Source organism: Lissotriton vulgaris, chromosome 3_1 (assembly GCF_964263255.1).
Source record: "Lissotriton vulgaris chromosome 3_1, aLisVul1.2, whole genome shotgun sequence".
Lineage (NCBI taxonomy): Eukaryota > Metazoa > Chordata > Amphibia > Caudata > Salamandridae > Lissotriton > Lissotriton vulgaris.
In genome coordinates, this window is record NC_141689.1 from 331,468,581 (window position 1) to 331,490,879 (window position 22,299).

Below are 22,299 nucleotides of genomic sequence, written 5' to 3' on the forward strand. Positions count from 1 at the left end.
AGGCTGACAAATTAAGGAGGCCAGCATACTGGGTTTTGGGCTGCAGTTTCACTGTGCATGAAATGCATGGCATTGTGTTCTGTGTCACAATCAATCAATCAATCAAGACATTTATAGAGCGCACTACTTACCCGGAGGGTCTCAAGGCGCTTGGGGGGGGAGGGGGAGGGGGGGGGTGCTGCTACTGCTCGAACAGCCAGGTCTTGAGCTTCTTCCTGAAGGAGAGGTGGTCTTGGGTCAGGCGCAGGTCGGTCGGGAGGGAGTTCCAGGTCTTGGCGGCCAGGTAGGAGAAGGACCTTCCTCCTGTAGTCGTTCTTCGGATGCGGGGGACGGTGGCGAGGGCGTGACTGGCTGATCGGAGGTGGCGTTTGGGAGCGTAGAAGTTGATGCGGTTGTTGAGGTAGCTCGGGCCTTGATTGTGTAGGGCTTTGTGTGCGTGGGTGAGGAGACGGAAGGTGATTCTTTTGTTGACGGGGAGCCAATGCAGGTCTCTCAGATGTCCGGAGATGTGGCTGTGTCGTGGGATGTCGAGGATGAGTCTGGCTGAGGTGTTCTGGATCCGCTGGAGTCTCTTCTGGAGCTTGGCGGTGGTTCCGGCGTAGAGGGCGTTGCCGTAGTCCAGTCGGCTGGTGACGAGGGCCTGGGTGACCGTCTTCCTTCACAGCTCCTTTGCATGTGTTGCTGGGATTTGTCTATGCTTTCTGTGCTTAGCACAGCCAGTATACCTGCTGCCTTGGTATGCTTGTTTCTGTTTTGTATTGTTTTGACAATTCTATTTTTGATACTAGTACAAGCCCCTCTATGGGGAATTTGTTCTGGTCCCTAAATTTCACTGACAGCACTTTAGCAGTGTACGTCTATTTTGTTACATGGTTGTTCTTTTATAGATTTCCCTTTTGCCGCCATTCCCCTAATGAATGTCGCATAGTGCCTGGTTATGGGGGATTTTTACACTTTCCTTGTCCTTACTCCTTAATGGGCATAAAAGGCCTCAAAAGAAGTAGTGTGTTTTGCAATAGATAAATAATAAGAATGAATGCTCGAGGAGGAGCTTCGCTGCCAACCAAGATGGCCGCGTGAGCTCGGAGCTCCGAAGACCTCCCGGTCTCCCGAATTAATCCTGCAGCCTATCCTGTCCCACGGTGGTGGGAATCGGTCGCCGAGCCGGGCCTGATGCGGCCCCCGTTCTCGGATTGAAAATCGGACAATCCTAGCCACAGTTGTGTCGACGATCCCGGCGGCTCCTCCCGCATCGCTTGTGCCAGGGTGGATCGTAGCGGTGTCCATACGGAGTTCCTCCCTGCCAGCGCTTCTCCTGCCCGAGGGTCCACCTGGGCTCTGATCGCCTTGCTGGCTGATCCTGATTTTGTATCCCGGATTCCGAGCTGTGTGCACTGGTACTACCTCGCTGGACTTTCTTGCCCCGGTGTCCCCCCCCCCCCCCCCCCCCTCTGTCCTGTGGTCGACAACATGGCGGGCAAGGGCGGCTCGGATGCGGGCAAGACTCAACGGATCAATCGGAAGCCGTCCCAATCCCAGTCTACGATTCCCGAGCGCTTCTCCCAATCTAAGGGATCGCCTGGACAGGTGGTCCGATCGAAAGACCCGAGGAGAGATGAGTCGCCGGATGACTCCGAATTAACGCTCAGGGACGTTATGGGAGCGATATCGGGGATGAGGGCAGAGATGCACACACTTCGCGAGGAGCTATCCAGCAAGGTCGACTCCCTGAAAATCGACCTGAATCTCATCAGGACGGACCTTGGGAAAACCAACGACCGGGTGAAGTCCTTGGACCTTAAAACATCCAGCCTGACCACTGATGTCTCAGACATCCAGACCGAAGTGCGCACTTTGAGGCAGGCTAATGGAGTACTGGCGCGCCGGCTGGATGAGTTCGAAGGCCGCGCGCGTCGCCAGAATGTCCGTATCACCGGAGTGCCGGAAAAAGCTGAGGAGGACTCTACTGAACTGTTTGTGGAGGACCTGGTGGTCAAGAGCTTGCAACCGGGGGGCCTGAGTAAGTTCTTCTCGGTAGAGAGGGCCCACAGGGTTCCTGGTGGACCGCCCAAGTCGGGAACAACCCCACGTCCTATCATTGCGAGGCTGTTCAATTATAGGGACAGGGACGCCATTCTACAGGCGTCGAGGACCGCAGGCCCGCTCCATTTCCAGAACTCGGAAGTAAACTTTTTCCCAGACTTCACCCAGGCCGTCCAGAAACAGCGGCAGAGTTTTGCCGGGGTGAAGAGAAGACTCAGGGAAATGGGCCTGCGGTACTCAATGCTGTATCCTGCTAAGCTTCGAATTGAACGCGACCACCGGACTTTCTTCTTCGAATTTCCTGAAGACGCGGGACACTGGCTTGACACCCTACCCCAGGAACGACCTGAATCTACCGATCGGACGGAGGATGCCACCGGAGGAGCGGCTGCACAGGAGTGATTTCGTGACTAGTTATCTTCCGAGAAGCGGGGAGCCGTGAGGTGCCTCGACTTTAGACATTGTTATTTACATTGACTCATTCTGCTACTGATATGGGGGGTGACGGGAGGGGATGGGATGCCTCCTTTCTCCTTCTTGGGCTTTTTGTAGGTTAGTTTTAGGGGCGACAGGCACACTGCTAGTTGGGGTGGATTTTAGTCTGATGCAGGGGTGCAGGGTGGGGGGTAGTTGGGATGTGTGGTGTTTTATTCTCTCTTTGTTTGATTCTTTCTCCTGGCTGAGGTGTATACGTCCTGTTGTACCGATGAACTGGGCACTGATGTGGGTGGTGGGGGGGGGGACGCGGAGAGTCCTTGACGATGGGGGGTAGACTGCTGCATTTGCTGAGCTGGAATGTTAACGGGTTGGGAGATCGTATTAAGAGGGGTGTAGTTTTGCAAATGATTAAACGGTGCTCTCCAGATGTTGTGTTTCTACAGGAGACTCACTTAGTGGGTCATGCTTGCCGGGCCTTGAATAGACGGGGATACAAAATGGTGGCTCACGCAGGCTTCTCCTCGGGCTCTAGGGGGGTGGGCATAATGGTGCGTGCGTCTCTTCCGTTGGAGGTGGAGTCTGTGCTGGCTGATGATAGGGGTAGATACGTGGCTTTGGTGGGCAGATGGGAGGGCCGCACGCTAGTTTTAGTTTCAGTTTACGTACCCCCGGGGTTACAGGAAACCACATTCAGGGACTTGGGGGGCGCCATTTTAGGTCTCCCCGAGGGACTGCTGTTGGTGGGTGGGGATTTCAATTCAGTTGTCTCAGGGGAACTGGACCGTTTTCCTCCCAGGGATCTTCGCCCTTCCCAGTCTTGGATGTCTGATTTTGTATGTTCCATGGGGATGGTTGACTGCTGGCGTTTGCTCCACCCTACACAGCGACAGTATTCTTTTCTCTCGGGAGCTCATGGTAGCTTCTCCAGGCTGGACTACGTCCTGGCCCCGGCGGCCCAGGCGCAGTCCGTTTCCACCGCGCGCCTACTGGCCCGGGGTATCTCGGACCACTCCCCAGTTTGGATCTCATTTGACTTTCAGGTCCCGGCGTCTTCGCGGGTGGCCCCCATCAACCCGTGGTATTTTCGTGATCCGAAGACTCGAGCTCTCCTGGCCAAGGCAATGGACCGGTACTTTGCTGAGAATGCTGGCTCCGTGGCCTCGGCCGTTACATTGTGGGAGGCCTTTAAAGCTGTTCTCCGTGGCGAGGCCTTCTCCCTGATTGCGGAGGCGCGCCGCCGCCGCGATGTAGATGTGGTACGACTGGAGTCTGAACTTGCAGACTTAAACGCACAGCTGGAGCTGGGCCCGTCGCCCGATTTGGTCCATGCCCTCTCGCTTAAGCAATCCGAACTCCGAGCCACGGCTACTGATGCAGCTAAGGCCTTGAGTAGGGAACAGCAGGGAAGGATCTACGATTCCGGTGATAAGGCTGGGAAGCTCCTGGCCTGGTTGGACAAGAGGGAGTTGGCGTCCCGGGTGGTCCCGGAGCTGGTGGGTGAGGACGGCCTGACTTTGACGGACCCGGCGGCCATAGCCGAGTCCTTCGCTGGATACTACGCGGGGGTCTACACCTCTGCTACCTCTCTCCCGGAGTCCGCTTCGGCCTCCTATTTGGAGGATATTGACCTCCCCTGTCTATCGGATCTTGACCGGGAGGACATGGACCGAGACCTGTCTGACGATGAGGTTGCCCTGGCGATTCGCTCGTTACGGTCCGGTAAGGCGCCGGGACCGAATGGTATCCCGGTGGAGCTGTATAAATTAAGGGCTGAAGCGCTGGCCACACCGCTGCGCAAAATGTTCCTCGAGGCCCGTGAGCGGGGTGAACTCCCCCCAGACCAGAGATTAGCCACCGTAGTGGTGATCCACAAAGAAGGGAAGCCCCGGAACTTGCCCCGGTCTTACCGACCTATCTCATTGTTAAATGCGGAACCCAAAATCCTAGCGAAACTGCTGGCCAACCGGCTGGTGGGAGTGATCTCGGACCTGGTTCATCCGGACCAGTCTGGGTTCATCCCACACCGGAACACGGCGCTTAACCTGAGGAGACTCCACGCTGTACTGGCACGTGCTCACTTGCTCCGTGACCCGGCGGTTCTGGCTTCCCTTGACGCTACCATGGCTTTCGACTCCCTCGAGTGGAGTTACCTGTGGGCTGTTCTAGCTAAGCTGGGCTTCGGGCCTTCCTATATTGGATGGGTCCGGCTGCTATATTCTGCTCCGCTGGCTAATGTCGCAGTTAACGGTAGACTCTCGGCTTCTTTCACGCTGCACAGAGGTACCAGACAGGGCTGCCCGCTTTCGCCGCTCCTGTTTGCGCTAGCGCTGGAGCCCCTGGCAGCAAGGATTAGAACACACCCCGATGTTTCGGGCATTAAGTGGTCGCCTGGCTTCGAGGATCGAGTGTCGCTTTACGCGGACGACATCCTTCTTTACCTTACCTCTCCCTGTCGCTCGCTCATCGTGGTCTTCGACCTACTGGGAGTCTTTGGGTCGTACTCGGGGTTAGTGATCAATTGGTCCAAATCCTCCCTATACACGGTGCGTGGAGATACCCCGCGCCTCCCCCGTGGGTGCTCGATTCAGGTAGCCCAACAGGGCTTCCGGTACTTGGGCATCTACGTGTCGCTAGACCCGCGTGCCCGCTACACGCACAATCTTTTGCCACCGTTGGAGCGCCTGAAGAGGGATGTCGAGATCTGGAAAAAGCTGCCTATCTCCCTGATGGGTAGGGCGGCACTGTTTAAGATGATGGCGCTACCCCGCTTTCTCTATGCCCTGCAGAACTCGCAGGATCCGATTCCTGCCAAATATTTTGGTGCGATCGAGTCCCTGCAGAGGACGCTGCTGTGGGATGGACGGCCGAGGATATCGTTGCCTAAGCTGACTATTCCCTGCTATGACGGTGGGATAGCGCTACCGGACATGCGAAGATATTACTGGGCATCCCAGCTTGCGGCGATCAACCATGGCTTTTATGGCCCAGCGGTTAGTCCGGGCTATGCTATGGATCGCTGGCTGGTTGGGGACGGCAACTACTACAGAGCTCTCTACTCTAGGTCGTTGGACCGTCGATTGACGGGCCCAACCAGAACGATGGTACGTGTATGGCGCACGGTGACGGATACCCTTGGCTGGAAGGATAAGATCACTTTGGCTACTCCCCTGTATGATTCCGACGTGCTGGGGAAATTGTGGAAGACCAAAGGGTTTGACCGGTGGGACACCATAGGCATTTCTAAAGTGGGTGACATGATTGTGCGGGGCGGCATTAAATCGTTTGCCTCGATGCAACACGAATACCAGCTGGCGCCGACGGAATTTTTCCGACACGCCCAGCTTAGTCACGCCCTCTCCCCTCACGTCACTGACGGTGACGCCATCCCTGAATCTTCCCCCCTGGAGGATCGGGTACTGGACGGCCATATGCCGGACAGTGCCATTTCCTTGACCTACAAGAAGCTGATCAACGTGAGGGTGGACTTGCTTGAACGGTTGCGAATGCACTGGGTGAATGACGGTATAGAACTGGATGATGAGGAATGGCAGTCGGCGGCGTCTTCTCCCAGGGAGGTGGCCATATCGGCGAGACTACGTCTGGTCCAGCTGAAAATCCTTCATAGGGTATATGTTACCGGCCCCAGGCTCATTCATATGGGGCTTTCCACGGATGGCCTGTGTCGGCGGGGTTGCGGTCTGCTGGCCACCTTCCTCCACGTTCTCTGGGAGTGTCCTGGTGTGGCCCGATATTGGAAGCGTGTGCATGATGTGATGGAGGAGGTGACGGGTGTGGCCCTGCCAGCCGAGGCTCGCCGTTGCCTCCTCAATGTGTGGTGTCCGAATGACTACAGTGTAGCCCAGACTCGGTGGGTAACCTTAGGTAATATGGTGGCCAAGAGGGACATTGCCCAGAAATGGGGTGCGCCCGCACCCCCGTCCCTTACCCTCTGGATGAATAACATGGACTGGTGCATGGTGCGGGAGAAAACGGTGTATGTGGCCAGGGGCAAGCCCAGAGCGTGGAGATCTGTGTGGGGCGCCTGGAACTCTTACCGGGGCGATTTATGTGAACCCCCGCCTGACCCGAAGGTGGACGTCCCACCCTCCCCATAGAATGCTACCCTTCCCGTGATTCCAGGCAGGTCATCCTGAAGTGAGAGCCCCCCATCGTACTCTCGTGCTGCACATATATACCTGAGTTGAGTTGGATGTGCGGCCCCCGGCCCCCTCCCACGGTGCCCCTTTACTATGCTTGCTCTGTCCTCGGCCACTTCTCTTCTTACTTTTTCTTCTTTCTAACTCTTCTGTGCTCCGGCACTTCCTTTTCGTGGCCTCTTGAGGCCTTTCCCTTTCTTTAGGTTCCTATATTGTTCCTCATTATAAAAATTAAACCTGATTGCTTCTGCGTGTTGTTGTGTACACGACTTTCTGTGCTATCTTAATGCTGCCTGGCCTCCGGGATGTACGGCTGAATAGCGGTGTACTTTTTCTATAAATAAAGGTTTTTCAAAAAAAAAAAAAAAAAAAAAAAGAATGAATGCTCGATATTAATAGGCACACACTTCGTTTTATGGCAATGACATTTGTACATGTGCTAAAAGATGTTCTAGCCCTCTCAAAAGTGCTATGTATCACCTACAATTTTGTTTCTGCCCAGTGCTACACCCGGGGGTTGATGGTTTTGACTGAAGAGAAATATGTTTCAGATTTCCTTCTGTCAAAAATGGGGGAGGTAGCTAGCTCTCCGCTAGCTCTCCTATAAATTAGGAATAGGTAACATGTATATTGCTCCCTCCTCTTCTCCAATTTTTATTAGCCTGTTCTGCTTTGCTCTAAAAGGGGAATTAGATGTGGGTAGTTTTGTTTTACAAGTGTTGGGTTTTAACACCATTATTGTAGTTGTGCGGGCACACTGCTAGTTCTTTATTAGCTAGTCTGTGAAAATAAACTGATAGTCTTTATTAGAGAAGACGCCCCAGACTAATGTTTCCTTATTTGACCTTTGAAGGGAACAATAGTTCTGTACTTTTTCTTTTATTTTTGGCAGCCCCTTTTTTTAGCTAGGATAGCTACTCCTCTTGTCCTACTATTCTGATTTGTATGAGCAAGAACATCATACCCCATCTGTTCCAGCATGAATTTATCCTTCCCCATAATATGAGTCTCTTGGAGACATATCACGTCCAGCCTTAACATCCTTAGCATAGCTACAGCCGTCTGCCTTTTCCCTCCGTTATTCAGTCCACATATGTTCAAAGAGGCCACCCTTAACGTCATGTATATTTACAAGGATTTTCCATACTACCTGCCAGCTTGAAACTCTCTTCTCTCATTATGTATACCCAAGCTTCCTCTTCTTGATGTGTTTTGTCATTTTGTGCTGCTTTCTCCACCCGACCATCACAAGACATGGTCTACATTGTGAAAAAGGTGAAAGATGCTTGTGTGATCCTCAGCAAAATATCCTCAGCAAAATATTTTTTTCTGTTGCAATTATAGCTTTGTAGAAGTTCGTTTCCTGCTGCTTCCCATAGTACATGAGCATGGTCATGAGCAAAAAAAAAATAAAATAAAGTTGTTTTGAGTAAAAAAAAAAAGTGAATATTAGAAGTGTTTGATGTTTTGCACAACAGTGAGGGTTCACAAAGTAGACGCTGTGTGCATGCCATAGGAATAGCGGTTTGAAATTCCCTTTTTGAGGATTCTTAAGCAAATGTTTTGCGGGAATACAACATGTCTGTTTTGTTTTATTTTTTCTCTTCTCTTAGAATTAACGCATACGTCCGACCACAGGTAATACAGTGGAAAAGTCAAATATGTAATGTATTACCTATTGTTAGCACAAATTTATTAATAGGCCGGAGATGTTTTTTTCATTCCAATCCACACCGCCCAGCAAATGTTTGTGGTGTCTTGAGACCAAATTGTTTTGACCCTTTGTATGCTTTGACTAAAGATCTTTGTTCCCTTCATCAGCAGGTAGCAGACACACTGAAGCCGCAACCGGAGGGGCCTGGACACACACCAACCAACATGAGGATTGCGTCGACACCCGAAGATACCAGCGGAAGTCTTACTTTGAGCCGAGGAGGTGCTGCTGCCACCCAAACAGCACTCAGGATCCTGGCTCGTACGTTGTGCACCCATGCTAGCCGTGTAAAGAGGGTCTAGCTTCTGTTGCCCTATGAGTGGGAGTGGGCGAGAAAGGGCGTAGCTGATGACAAATACGCTTCTCAGACGCTTTATTGAGAGGTGAGGAGCCTGATCAAAAGGAGAAGAGGCCATCTCTGATTGATAGTGGTGAGGTCTCTATTGATCACAGTGTGCAAACATCAGCAGATAAGTCCCCTGCAAATGAGCCCCCCATTCTGTTCACAGATCCAGAGGTGCGAGGGAGCACTCGATACAATCTGTGGCCCAAGAAAGGAGAGCAGGGCACCGGAAGAAGGGCTGAGTAAGGGAAGTAGGGAAGGACTAAAGAGAGTGTTAGGGATGGACTGCTGGAAGAGCCCTGGTGCACTGTTGAGACATTGTCAGGTAAGACACTAGGACTGCGCCTGGGCCCAGATTAAGTGCTCCTCTGAGTCGTGAAGTTGTGCGACTCTGTCGTGGGAGTTAGGGAATGAACAATACAAGCCTGCCAGTGAGGCTTTAACGGACACAGGGAGAAGATCCCTTGAAGGGAGAAGATCCCCTCTGGTTGGCCTCAGTGTGAACTGTTTTTCCCCTAGTTTCCTTTGGTCTTTTAGCTAGGAAAATGAGTCCCTTTGAATGTTCCTTTTCCCCAGGAGGAGCTGCCTCTGCGGCTCCTTGTCCAGATGCCCTTGCCCTTATTTGGTTCACATGGTCTACAAATTTAATATTGTGTTTGTTTTTGGGAAGTTCATTAAGATGACGTAGTATTCCATTGTTGCACAAGACACATGTTACTTATAGTACTGCAGATTATTGGGTGTGTGGGTCGTTGCCTTCAAACACACAAGGGTGAAAAAAAAATGTTGCTTCTATTCTTGCCCTATGGAAGTAGCTGTGAGGGTTAGTATACTTTGATTAGTCTAGAAAAAAAATTTTCTCAGCCCAATAAAGATATACTTCATGGGTGTTAGATACAGGTCCTCGCTGATAATGCAAGTGAACACTGAGTATATGGTTCAATAGGGTGTTTTCTCTGATACTGATAGTTCAATATTATTGCATTAATTCCTGCTCATGACTTGAACTGTGATGTCTTTTTAAGTTGTCCGATAATGACATAATGTTATAGAGCAATGGTACACCGAGAGAATATGCTTAGATTAGTCAAAAAGGATGGTGCCTCACACCCAGAGAATAATAATTGTTTTAGTAGGTATTGCAGGGGTTGTTCTTTTACTAGTTGCCTCTGCACTTCCTGTCCTATAGTATGCTGCGCTACTTCTATGATCATGCTCATCCTAGTATTTCCTTTCCCGACCTTTGATTGAGGAGTGATGCCGTTCCCGTTCTCTCCTTTAGAATTGTACAGTCCCTACTTTGAGCAATAAAGGCAGCACTTATGTTAGCCACATTAGGCTAAAAGGAGGGTCTGATAGATTGTAATTTTCCTGCTAATGATGCGGTGAATATGTTAGCCTAATGTGTCTAAATTAATATGCAGTTACAGCCTATTATTCATGTGCTGCAACCCACTGAGCTATTTTTCTTTATATGCAAGCTTCATTTGGATAGAACTGTTTCTGTAATGGTTAAGCTTTTGTCTTATTTTTGCCTTCTAAGTTAGAAGACTTGCTGTAGTACTTTGCCATCTATCTGTTAGGTTCCCATTATTGATATTTTTGTATACTTTCTTATAATAACAAGAAGCTTGTCTATGACAGGCAGATTTCTAATGCTGACATTTGCTCTGCAGCTCCAATGTCTCATGGTACAGTTTTCCCACCTCCCTTATGGGCAGAAAGTCCCTGTTTCAGCATTTCTTTCCTCAGAGCTTCGGCTCTGTGGCCTCGAGGGGAAGATAACAGTGTTGCCTTCGCAGGTGCAGATGCCTAATGTATGAGTTCATTGTTCTCCCTCTGCTGAGCCCAGTACTTTTCCAGTCTGGGCGTGGTTTTACTCTGCCATGCTATGTGATAATGTATTGCTGTGATGAGAGGGGTCAGTCCTCTCGATGCACTCCCTGGGGTGTAGACCTGACAGGGCCCATCTGCAGATGAATATTATTTAAATAAATATGTGTCTAATTCTTCTCCACTGCCTGGCTGGCTTATTATATTGTTTAGTGATAGATGAGTGAGGTAAGTCGCTCAGGTGGATTTGAGCCACACTTATCAAGCCCACATAATGACAATGACAAGGAAACAACGCAAGGGATGCGCGCGCAGCAGCGCTCATGCTTGTTGCGCATTCTAGCAAGCTGGTCGCCGTTTTGGGAGCACTTCCCAAAGCCGCTACTAAATGTCTCTCCGTGCAGCACATGCGCACTGACTCAGCTAGACCTAAAAAGCATACTGAATATGGAAAAATAGTGGTGCAAAACCACTTTGCCAGGAAGTAAGATGTACTATTCTTGGCAAAACATTCAAACAACTGTTAAGCAAGGGCTTTCTGATTACATGTATGTGTTCAAAAATATGTTTTAAGGTCTGGGCTGTCGTATACCATCAGTTACACCACCAAAGATCACGGGTCACTTCCCTCAACAAAATATGTATCTGCAGTTATTTCTTGCACCTATTACAGATGTTAGCTCCCCTTGATGCTGGACAATCAGTGCCAAAGACTAGAGGCCAAAAGCAGTCGGGCTGCTTGCGCTCCTAGTGAGAGGGGACCAGGCCTGGCGGTTCGGACTGGATTGTTACTATTGGAAGAGGACCAATGCTGATTTGCATGTGACTGGTTCCTGTCTGAGGTGGCAAGGTGGGCAAAAAACAATGGACTGGGATCGAGCTTCAAGTAATCACCAGTGACTGAGATTAATTCATACATTCCACCCACCACTTTTTTGTTTACCTCAGTTAACAATAGGTGATATCACCCGTCAGCACTGTGGCACAGAATACACCCACCTTGAAATGATAATGGCTCACTTGCTCAGTGGGATTCAAACATGTGACCAGAGGTGGCACACAAATGTCAACATGTGGTGATCAAGCCACCAAGCTATACTTCAATCCAAACCATACTCAGGCTCTTGAGACACAGTTAAAAAATCAGACCAGAGGTGAGACAGATGCACAAGACGTTCCTCAGAAAAAAAGTTGGAGTGAATTATAAGCCATCGACCACCAGCCCCAGCTTTTTCCACATTCAATGCAAAACATAGAGCAACAGGAATAACAAAACTCTCTTGAAGAAACCACTAGGAGGACAGCCACAAGCACACACGACACTGGATCCAATGTCAGAACATCCAAATATTTCAAACTTCAATTGAGTTTGTGAATGAAGACATTTACAGACAATCAATCAATCAATCAATCAATCTGTATTTGTAGAGTGCGGCTAATCGCCCGTGAGGGTATCCTGGAGCTAAGGTTTCGCTGGGCTAAGTTGAAAACATAGGTCTTGAATCTCTTTCTGAATTCCGTTAGAGAGGAAGATGTTTTAAGTTAAAGAGGGAGGTCGTTCAAGGCCTTGGCGGTGACATAGGAGAAGGAATGACCACCACTGGGGCTTCGGTGGACACGGGGAGTGTGGGCAAGAGAAAGGGAGGCAGAGCGTAGGAGTCTACACATTACCAAAAACAGTTATTTTTGACATCATGGTGAGATTTCTACTTTTCGATTTATACATCTACCCTACCGAAGGCAATGTCGTGGACGACAATGCCAGTCCTACAGGCGAGGAATTGCTCCTCTCAGCAACCGCATAAAAGCTAAGCACGCCATGGACGATGGTACTGCCCCTGAGGGCGAAGTCATCACCACAGGCACTGGAGCTTTCACTCTTCAGGGCAGCTAGATGCATCCTCCTCATGGTCCTGTGGTCCAGGTCGACAGGACAGAGGTCTGAGTGGCTCGCAATAATTTCTCATGAGCTGCTGTAGCCCTGTTTTTTTCTCATGAATTCACACATATATCAAAATGTAAAAACTTTCTGAAATAGAAGATTATGTGAAATACCTATATTCTACATTTTTCCATTTCAGCATCCGAAGTTTACCAATACCGGGCAGTCATCAGGGTCAGGGGCAGGGTCCTAGTCCTAGATAGGATAATTCCTGGAATTCTCAGAGCAAGATGGTGCTTCCTCACTTTTGCTGATGCCACTTCCTGGTAAGACCTCAGATTCTTGATCTTCAGAAGGCGGCGCTGGAAATTTTTACATTTTTGTTCTTATTTTTTGTTTGCAGTGTTCATCGCCTCTGTGAACCTGTTCTAGAATTGTCTTACTCCAGTCTTGCTATTGGTTGCGCAGTCCTCTGTACTTCTTTCATCATTCTAGACAGATCTTCCATCCAACAGGTTCTTTAAGCTGCAAGTCCTTCTCTTTCTTTTGCCAGCTCCTGTGAGAGGAGAACCTTTGCTACCCTTTGTGTATTTTGTTTATGAAGCAGAAACGTGTCTGCAGGAAGGATTCATTCCTACATCTGGCAGAATAAGAAGGACAAGAACGACCGTGCATCACAAGGGGCCCTGAGGATAAGGTGCTAATAACATTCTCCCCGTTCCAGATTGCGCAAACAGTGCAGGTGCGCTGCTTGGTCCTGTTTCCTCCAGTTTTTACCTGGTGTGGTGAAGATCGTGCGAATAAAACCTTCCAGTGCGCAGAGTCTGTGCATAAGTTATCATTTAGAGTTAGACACAAATTCCCATTTGCGAGCCTCTCCTAGTCAGGGCGTTAGTGTACTGGCATCCTAAAAACAAGGAAATTGTGCTGCATAACTAAATACTCAAAAGGTCCCAAAAGCGAGACCTATTGGCTATGCCAATGCTTGTTTAACATCTGCTGAAATGAATTGCTATGCAGGATCGGCATTGTTTATGTGAGTGTAACTGTGTCTGTTTAGTTCAGTGGGAGTTTTTACTGGGGTTTCAGAATTTGTATTTTTATTTTTCAAATGTCCGTGCATAGTCAAAAAATAGGCATGTGCCAAACATCCAGTAAAAAACATTTGTAAACGGCTAACTGGAATTTTGTTGAAAGTATATTACCCAGGTAAAGAAACATTGGTGACTTGGATTATATACAACTGCTCCCAAATGATGGTATAAGTGACAATAGAAAGTGGTTCTCCCCAAGCACACCTCTTTTCTATCAAACATGTCACAACGAAAGCTTTCCAGCATAATATTAATGTCGGTAGGTTTGTTTTATTTCATGCACTGAATACTGAGCAAAGCAGGACACACTTCCTGGAATTAATGCATTCTTCTGGGCAAATGGCATTTCACTCACTAAGAAATGTAAACAAAGCTTCATTAACAAGCATTTACAATGCAATAGGTCTCACAATGACATTATTATGAGCTATTGACATTGTAAATGGCAATGCCTTTCACAAAATTAAAAGGCATTGTTATTTACAATACCAAAAGCAACACCTATTGCACTGCATAGCGTGGTGTCCGTGAAGACGGCGTTGCGCTTATTAAAGTAAAAGAAAAAGTGTGTGTTGAGGCAGAGAGAGAAGAAGAAATGACGAGACATGTGAGATGGGGAAATAAGGCACAGAGAAGATAGTACGAGGAACGCGTCACTGTGCAGTGAGACTCTATTCTTAACTAAGGCCACACCTCAGCTAACAAACGCTGCAGACCCAATCGCGAAGGTATTGGCGCCTAAAACGCTCTACTCAGAAAGAGCATTAAGTGTGTGGATGAGTACCTGCATGTCTGTAAGGGAGTCTGCCTATACCTGTGTGCTAGTGTCTGGGAGTGTGTGAGTGAGGGTGGGTGAGTGTGCTTGTCTGAATGAGTGAGTCTGTGTGTATTTAGGTAAATGTCTGAGTGCACATGCTTGCGGGGAGTGTGAGGAGGCACATGTGTGTGGCTGTGAATAAGCTGGTATGTGAGTGTGCCTGTGGGAGTGTATGTCTGTGTTTGGGATCGTGGGTGTGGATGTGAGTGTGTGTGGATGTGAGGGTAAGCGAGAGTCTACATAAGGGAGTGGATCCTGTTCACATGCCTTCTTTTCACAAAAGCTGCTGTGTGTGTGTCTTGCATTATTGCCGCTGGAATGAGAACACGAGTGCCCAAGACCCCTTATATTACAGTCTGAGAAATACATAGGAAGAGAGTTGTCAGGATTCCTGTGAATTATTTAAAAAGCTGCACTGATGCTTGACTGAAAACTCCTGCTCTCAGGAAGGTTGGATTTAGAGGCACACTACCCCGCATGATGCTAGTAAAACTTTCTTGCGTTTCCAAAAGCTATGCTCCCAAGGGAGGATATATTGTTTAGTTATTCTGGAATAGTTACATTAATTATTTTGTCATTTGTTCAGCAAAGAAATAAATCAAAACCAAAAGCCCGAACTCCCAAGCCACCCACAAGCCAGCTTCTGTGACTTGCCTCTTGTCTTCGAGTGCAACAAGTCAATGTGTATTAATTGTTTGTGTGTATGTAAGTACATATGTTTTAAAGTAGCCTTATGTACCGAACATTGCATTTCATCTGAAGAAGGGCTCCCTGGGACTTGGAAAGCTTGGGCATTAGATTGTGTGCACATAAAGTAAAGACGTATGAGGAGCAGATAAGAGGTGATTTCAACCACACCATGCGGAGCGAGGACGCAGCTCTGGGGATCCGGTCAGCAGAATAGAAACCAGGAAGGGCAGCGCAACCCCCCGTAGGCTGCCCATCGGCTCCGAACTTGGTCTGTGGGGGCACAGCGGCCTTCTGCTCCAGAGTTAGCCCACGGGGACAAGCACTCAAAGCACCCACCAGCAGTGGCTGGGACAAGCCCCGAGTCCTGAGGCCGCGACTTTCCTCTTGGCTGCGTCTCCACCGGAACCAGACCGCAGCATTCTATTTTCGATTAGCAGCAACAGTGCTGTTGTTTTTCAACAGGAGTGTAGAGTTAGTGCCTTATACAACTAGCGTGGCGTGCACAATCCCGGGCGGAAGTCAGGCAGGCCGGGGGCGGGACGTCAAGACACACCGGAAGCCCAGGCGGGAGCCTACCCAGCACTGGGACGTGTGGGCAGGAGGAGAAGGGCGGCTGGCGCTAGCGGGGCTCCCGTGAGGTGAGAGAGCCCGCACCGAAGGAAGAGACCGCCGCCGCCTGCAACGAGCCCTCGCATGGAGAGCTGGAGACGAGTACCGGTGAGTGGGGGGCCTTTGCTGAGCTGCGAGGGCGGGGGGCATGTCTGTGTGCGCGTGCGGCGGCGGGGGGCTCTGTATGTGTGTGAGCGTGCGTGTGTGTCTTGGAGTCCGTGTGTATGCATGTGTGTGTGTGTTTAAAAGAGGCCGAGGACTGTGGGGGGGGAGTGGGTGTGTGTGAGCGAGCGTCTGTCTGTGTGTGTGTATGCGCATGCATGTGTGTATGTGTGCGAACTTCAAGAAATCGGAGCCCGGGGATGTGCACGGCGCGGGAATTGCTGAGAATGTGGACGGAGCCGACGTGCGCGTTCACGCAGGCAAATCCAGCAGCAGAAGCGCGTGCCACCCTCCTGTCCCTAATTCCCCCGAGACGGACGGCTATACGTCTCTAGCTGGACGCATCCTTCAGATGCTACTCCAGCGAGACCTAAAAATGGACTCTGGTGGTATGGACACTTCACAGGGCCTCTCTTTCACTTTTTGCAAACGTTTTATGAAAAGATTCCTGTTGGGAAGAAGCGCCTGGGATGTTTGTGGTCATTTTACTTTTACATTTAAAAAAAAGGTTCCCAGTTGTTAGTGTTTTGTGTTTCCTGTTAGAAGTGCAGGGTGCCGTCCTCCCAAGTGGTGACGTCATTGGATCTAAAACTGACAGCTGAGCAGAGGTTTGGTTCTAGGGAAAATTTCGAAGGGGTGCCAGAGCTCTGCAGCCTGAGAGTTATATGGGACAGTGTGTTGTGCAACATTCTAGGGGAATCAGATATTATATATAGGTCATAAAATTTTTGGTATGGTTTCTCTAAGAATATTTCCTCATCTGTGTGTCGTATGCCAAAACCTGGGAGGTGAAGACAAGAAAAAACAATCTACCATGGAAGTGATGATTTGGATTAAGGCCTGGGTACTAAGTCAATTAGATAGCTCAGTGGAACAATGCATCTGCGGTGAAAATGTGAGCATTTTGCAGTGAATATTTGATTTTTTCTGAGGTAAATAAAATGAGTAACACTGAGTTAGGCAATTGTACTGCCTGATATACACAGCACTACCAGGGCAGGAGTGGCCAGCCAGGGCTGCAAGCCATGGCAGGGTTTTGAGGGCAGCGTAAGTTACCATCACCTCCCCCCCCCCCTCACCCCACCCCAACCCTCACCACCCCTCCCGCCTTCCGTATTAAGAACAAATGGAAGCGTGATGCTTACCAGGAGAGCTAGCTAGAACTAATATTTGAGCAGATTTCAAATCAATTTACAGGCCATAATTGAACAAATATTTGGGCTCTTAAGAGCCCTCACTTTTTGGCAGACACGTGAAACCAGCTACAGGGGCACATACGCCCAAGATCGCACAATGTGGTGAGGTGAGCACAGGATCAGACTTCCGATTCAGTGGTTAGTTACCTGTTTAAATGTGTTGTCATTGATTCTCTGCACAATGCTCCTCAAAACAACAATTACTAATGACTGCCAGGAAGCTCACTTGGTTGACTTTAGTGAGGAATGACGTGTAACCCAAAATCTCATGTTATCGACCTTGGTAGGTTGAACAACTGAAGTTGCCCAGAAATATTGGAATCTTTTTCAAGCAGATTACATAAAAAAATAGCATGTACACTCTCTGCAGTGCCACTAAACTCACTGAGCTATCCCTGCACCATAAACTTCACATAAGTTCTAAACTTCACTTTTTTTGCACCGGATTCCTGTCTCGCTAGTTTCAGTACCCTCTTTTCATCTCTTTGCTGATGTAAAGGAATACAAATAAAAGCATGTTTTCTAAGAATTCTTACAGCACTCCAGAAAAGAAATACATTCATTCTGAAACTGGCAGGGGGAACATCCTGTATTTCAAGGCAGGAAAACAATACAACTTAGTAGCAGCCTTGGCAACACAAAACAAAGCCCTCATTTGTGAGTGCAAATAAGAAAGGAACTCTGACAAAGCAGAGTAACGTACTGCCCTTCTGCAAAGTGCTGCAGCGCCTCGCCATGGAAGTAAGCGCTATACACATTTTAATAGCATACAATGAAAGCTTGCCCCTTACTTCACACCCATACCAACACCTAGACGCCGCCAACAGACACACGCCCCAGACCTTCTGTTCAATTCACATCCCCCTGAATCAGTCCGTTCTGATGACGTTAGTCTGAGAAATTCGCACTTAGCGAACACACTGCATTGCGAGACTCTCAATGCAATTTCAAAGCGCAATTTGTTGTATCAAATTTCCCATGAATATTTCGCCTTTATTTTAAAGGTCACATTGCAATTAATGCATGAAGTTGGGTCAAAGCGGAAATAACCCAGGTGGAATGAAACTGCGCACTGCAGCCAGAGCAGGAAAATCTTCCTAATTGGAAAACTAGTTCAGAAGAATCATACTTCAAAATAAAAATACACACATCATCGTCAATGGATGGCTGCATGAACACCCATCAGTGTGCAACACAGCTGAGAAAGATATACACTTGCAGATTGTTGTAGAACAGTGAACTTCTTCTTGGCACTAAACAGCTGGCACAGCATATTTAACTTTAAATTCCACACTATATGAACAAAATCGAAGGTGTAGCACTAGGGTGCCATTGAAAAGCGGGATAGGCGCTAGATATATTAACACCAACAGAAGTAAATGGTAATAAAAAATGCTGCACCATGTACTCACATTGGCCTCCATGTTGCTGACTTGTGGGTGCTTATTCCACAGTCAGGGGGACGCAATGGCTGCAGAAGACCCCACACAACACCCAAACTCCCCGTCCAGTTTCTGAGAGCTCTCCTAGCAGCTTGCAGGCAGCCTGGAGGTGACGGGAGGGGTTAGGACACTCCCCCTACCCTCCTCTGAGCTCTGGAGCGTGCACAGTAGGGGTTTGTGAATTAAAGGACCTAATGGTACTTCAGATTCGCTGCTGCTACCTATATACGGTTTGGCTCATATGGTTCTTAGAAGATGCCTGTGGGGGATGTGGGGGGCGGTGGGTGTTATCTACCCCTCTGTTGTCATCACAAGCCGAGTGTATTTGGGGGAAGTTGCAGCCGCACTTATTTCACCGGATGCCGTCGCCAAATGTGTCACACTCGCCGCTGTAGGTGCACAAGTGTGACTTTCAGCACCCCTTTGTCCTCATCCTGCCAATAATTCACCCCCCCCCCACACACACACGTTTGCAGTGTGCATGACGTCTCTGCAGGAACCTGGGAGCTGCAAAGGCCTAAGGCCTCTGCTGGGGGTGATGTGCGGGGGCGCGGGGAACCGAGTCAATAGACCTCCATCAGGGGGCAGGCAGCGCTGAGCTCTGCTATTCGGATTCACCATCTGCTCTGCAAAAGGCCTGGCCCGGCCCCAGCCCCTTTGAGATTGTTTGAATTATGTGGCAGGCACGTTCCCGCAGGCTTCTTTGTGCAGAAGGTATCCCCAGCCCCCAATTCCCTGGGGCGGTGGTTCACGCAATTAAGTTAACTGGGAACGCTATGATTAGAACTCGAGGCTTCCCTTTGTACCTTTTTGCTGCTGGAGGAGGTTGTCTTTACAATATTGTGAATAAAACATTCTGCTTCTGTGTACTTATTAACCTGTGTTCATTTTATTCAACTCTGCAGCATGAGAGACGGAGATAGGCCCTTTCGTGCCGGATTCACACAGATTTCTGCAGCATGAGCATGGATACGCTGCGCTGTTTCCCTGGCCTCAGAGTCGACAATTTTAAAATCTTTAACATTGTTGTGTTTTGGTGGAAACACTTAAGAGTTGACATGTTTTAAGGCAAGAAGATCTCTTTTCAGAACATCTGGACATTCCCTTACAAGTCATCTTTGTCCAGTAGAACCTGCTCTCAACATCGAAGTGTCACAGTACTGAAAAATGCCCCAAACAGCTGTGACTCTCCCATCGAGGAACAAACGCGAACCTTGGCAGCAAGGGAGGGGGCCTGCGAGGGAATAGCCAGACATGCACGCGTTGCCATTGCTAGCAATACAGCGCATGCACATTTTTGCCCCCAAAGCTGTGCCGATGGCATTAGGTCTGTCTCCTTTGCAGCGCATGCGCGCTGCATAGGCGAGACCTAAAAAAGCACCACTGCTACCTTAAGCAGTATTTATTCCCTAACTTTAACCATAGTTGCAACGTTTTTTGTTTTTTTAACAGAATACATCAACTTTGATATCTTTCTATTTTCAGAATTTGAAGACATTTTTGTGAATTTTTCTTAGTTGAAAAATGTGCAATTTCTGCAATTAATTACAGATCATGAAAACAGCCTTGAGAATTTGGGTCCACAAACTTTGTATCCACAAATTGTTTTTCTCCAAATTCACTTTCTCCACAAAGCTTAAATTAGGGTGCATATATTTTGGTTTGAACACTTTTAACCGTTTGTCATAGCTGATGTATGTGGTGATCAAGTAGATATGTGAATATATAGTTCTATGTTTCTAATCACACAAGTTTTTTTTGACAAGTATAGATGTTTAGTAAGGGTTCACTTCGAATACTGTGTAATACCGTTCATAAAATATCTACTTCTTAAAACATACGAATTCTGAGCAAATATATTCATAATGCACATTACTATTGAAGATGGCAATACATACCATAATCATTAATCAACCTTACGGCGAACATGCATGGCTACCCCTTCAGTCTTTAATGTTAAAAAAAAAATTATAAAAATTAACTTACTTGAAGTAGGTAGCGATACATAGTATGACAACCAACATTGGGTAATATATGTAGAAGCCATGGGCAATGAAGGACAGAACCTTCATGGATCCCATAATCTGTAATAGTAAAACAATAAATGAAATGCATGCTTTGCTTATAGCTCCACTAAATGTTATCTAGCCCAGGGTGAAATTTCAATCATACTAGCATGATGCACATAAATTGCACAACTTTTGCGTCACACCTCTTATTCAAAATCCCCTGAATTATGCCTTTATGCCACGCCACATATGAGGAAAGACTCTTTTTGCAGGAACACACCCACTGTTTGCTAGACTTAGTGCTGGTTTACTGACTCTGCACAAAGGGGCGCTGACACCCAGTGCCAACTGTATGTACTCTGACTCCTAAAGTATCTGTGCAAATGGATAATACTTGATTAACAAATTTAACTCACCTATACACCTTTGGTATATGGCTCTCTGTGGACCCAGGGCCTGCAGGTTAATTAGTGGACTATAGCACTTATTGTGTTACCACTAAAGTGACCAGTGAAAACAAGACTCTAGGCCTGCCACTAAGGCCTAGCTGGGCAGTTTTTAAGCTGCAAATTTGATGTGGCAAAATATACCTTTTACCAGCGCTAAACCTTCTTTTTTAATACTGATACGTCACCCCTAAGGTAGGCCCCTAAGTAGCTATAGGGCAGGGTGCATGGTAATTTAAAAAGTTGGATGTGTGTTCTTAAGTTTTGTGTGTGCTGACAGTGTAAAATCTCCAAAGTCGTTTCTCCTGCGGCAAGGCTGCCTCTCCCACAGAAACTGGGTTACATTATGGCAACTTATAACGTATACCTTAAATTTGGAATTGGATATTCCCATGATTCAAGGACTGAAATTAATAGTAATTTAAAATACAACCAGATAGTAAAGTCAAATTTTAAATTACTGAAAATGCCGCTTTTAGAAATGTAGCAACAAGGGGGTTAGACACAAAGGGACAGATACCAGGTAGGGCTGTATTACATGTGGAAATGTGGAATTTTCCTGTCTAAAGCCTCTAGTCGCCCTTTTTATGACAATCCACAACTGTCCCCCGGCAGCCTGCTGGAAAGTGTGAATTGCTCTCCGGCACGTGGACAAAAGTGCGTTGGCTGGGGGGCTGTGGCCACCAACTGCACACGCTACAAAGAAGCAGCCCGTCACATGCATCTGTAACCGACACCTAGATCTGCCTTTTTTATTATCTAAGTAGCCAGAAATGCAACACGCCCAGTGGAAGAAAATCATGTCCCAGATCTGGTATTGCGAAGGGAGTTCCTCATTTCCCTAGACAGATCTCAGGGGTGTGCACAGAGCTTTGCCCCAGGGATAACAATTTTGACATCTTGGATTTGGGCATAGAGATGATTTCTGAGAATTTTAGGGTCAAATTCCCTGGGAATTATGTCAAATTGGGTAGTATTGTCCCTGGGAATGATTCCCTATTTGTTAGGGAATCAACCCCACCCGTAAGCTAGTGCCAAGCATAAAAGGTGGCACCCTGGGCTACCTTCCTCATAACACTGCTGGATGTGTTGAAAACACAAGAAGAGCTGCACAGGCTGATTCAAAGGACTGGAGGGATTTCACCAGCGAGCAAAAACCAGGCATTGTTGAGTCCTCTGTCGGAACACATGGCAGCCCGCGAGCCGACAAGAAAATTCCTCCAGAAAAAGAAGTAAATCAGAAGGTAAATATTTCACCGGGACAAACCTTGTCCCTGTCGTCAACCCAAGCTCGATCACAGTCAGCCCTGGATTTTGGCTTTGATAAGGTCTACCGCACCTTCAAGCAACAGAAAACTATAACACTCCTAAAAATCATATCTCCAGATCTTTGATCCAAGTTTTGTCGCGTTGTTGTTTATGAA

The 22,299-nt window shown here is 48.1% G+C and overlaps 1 protein-coding gene across 1 annotated transcript in view; it reads right to left on the reverse strand.

Moving 5' to 3' along the window:
• LMBRD2 (LMBR1 domain containing 2) overlaps positions 1 to 22,299 on the reverse strand; it is a 420,428-nt gene that overhangs the window by 99,482 nt on the left and 298,647 nt on the right. Inside the window, exon 13 of the mRNA XM_086960534.1 lies at positions 20,407 to 20,504. Coding sequence (XP_086816660.1) covers positions 20,407 to 20,504 — 98 coding nt within the window. The remainder of the gene's footprint in view (positions 1 to 20,406; positions 20,505 to 22,299) is intronic.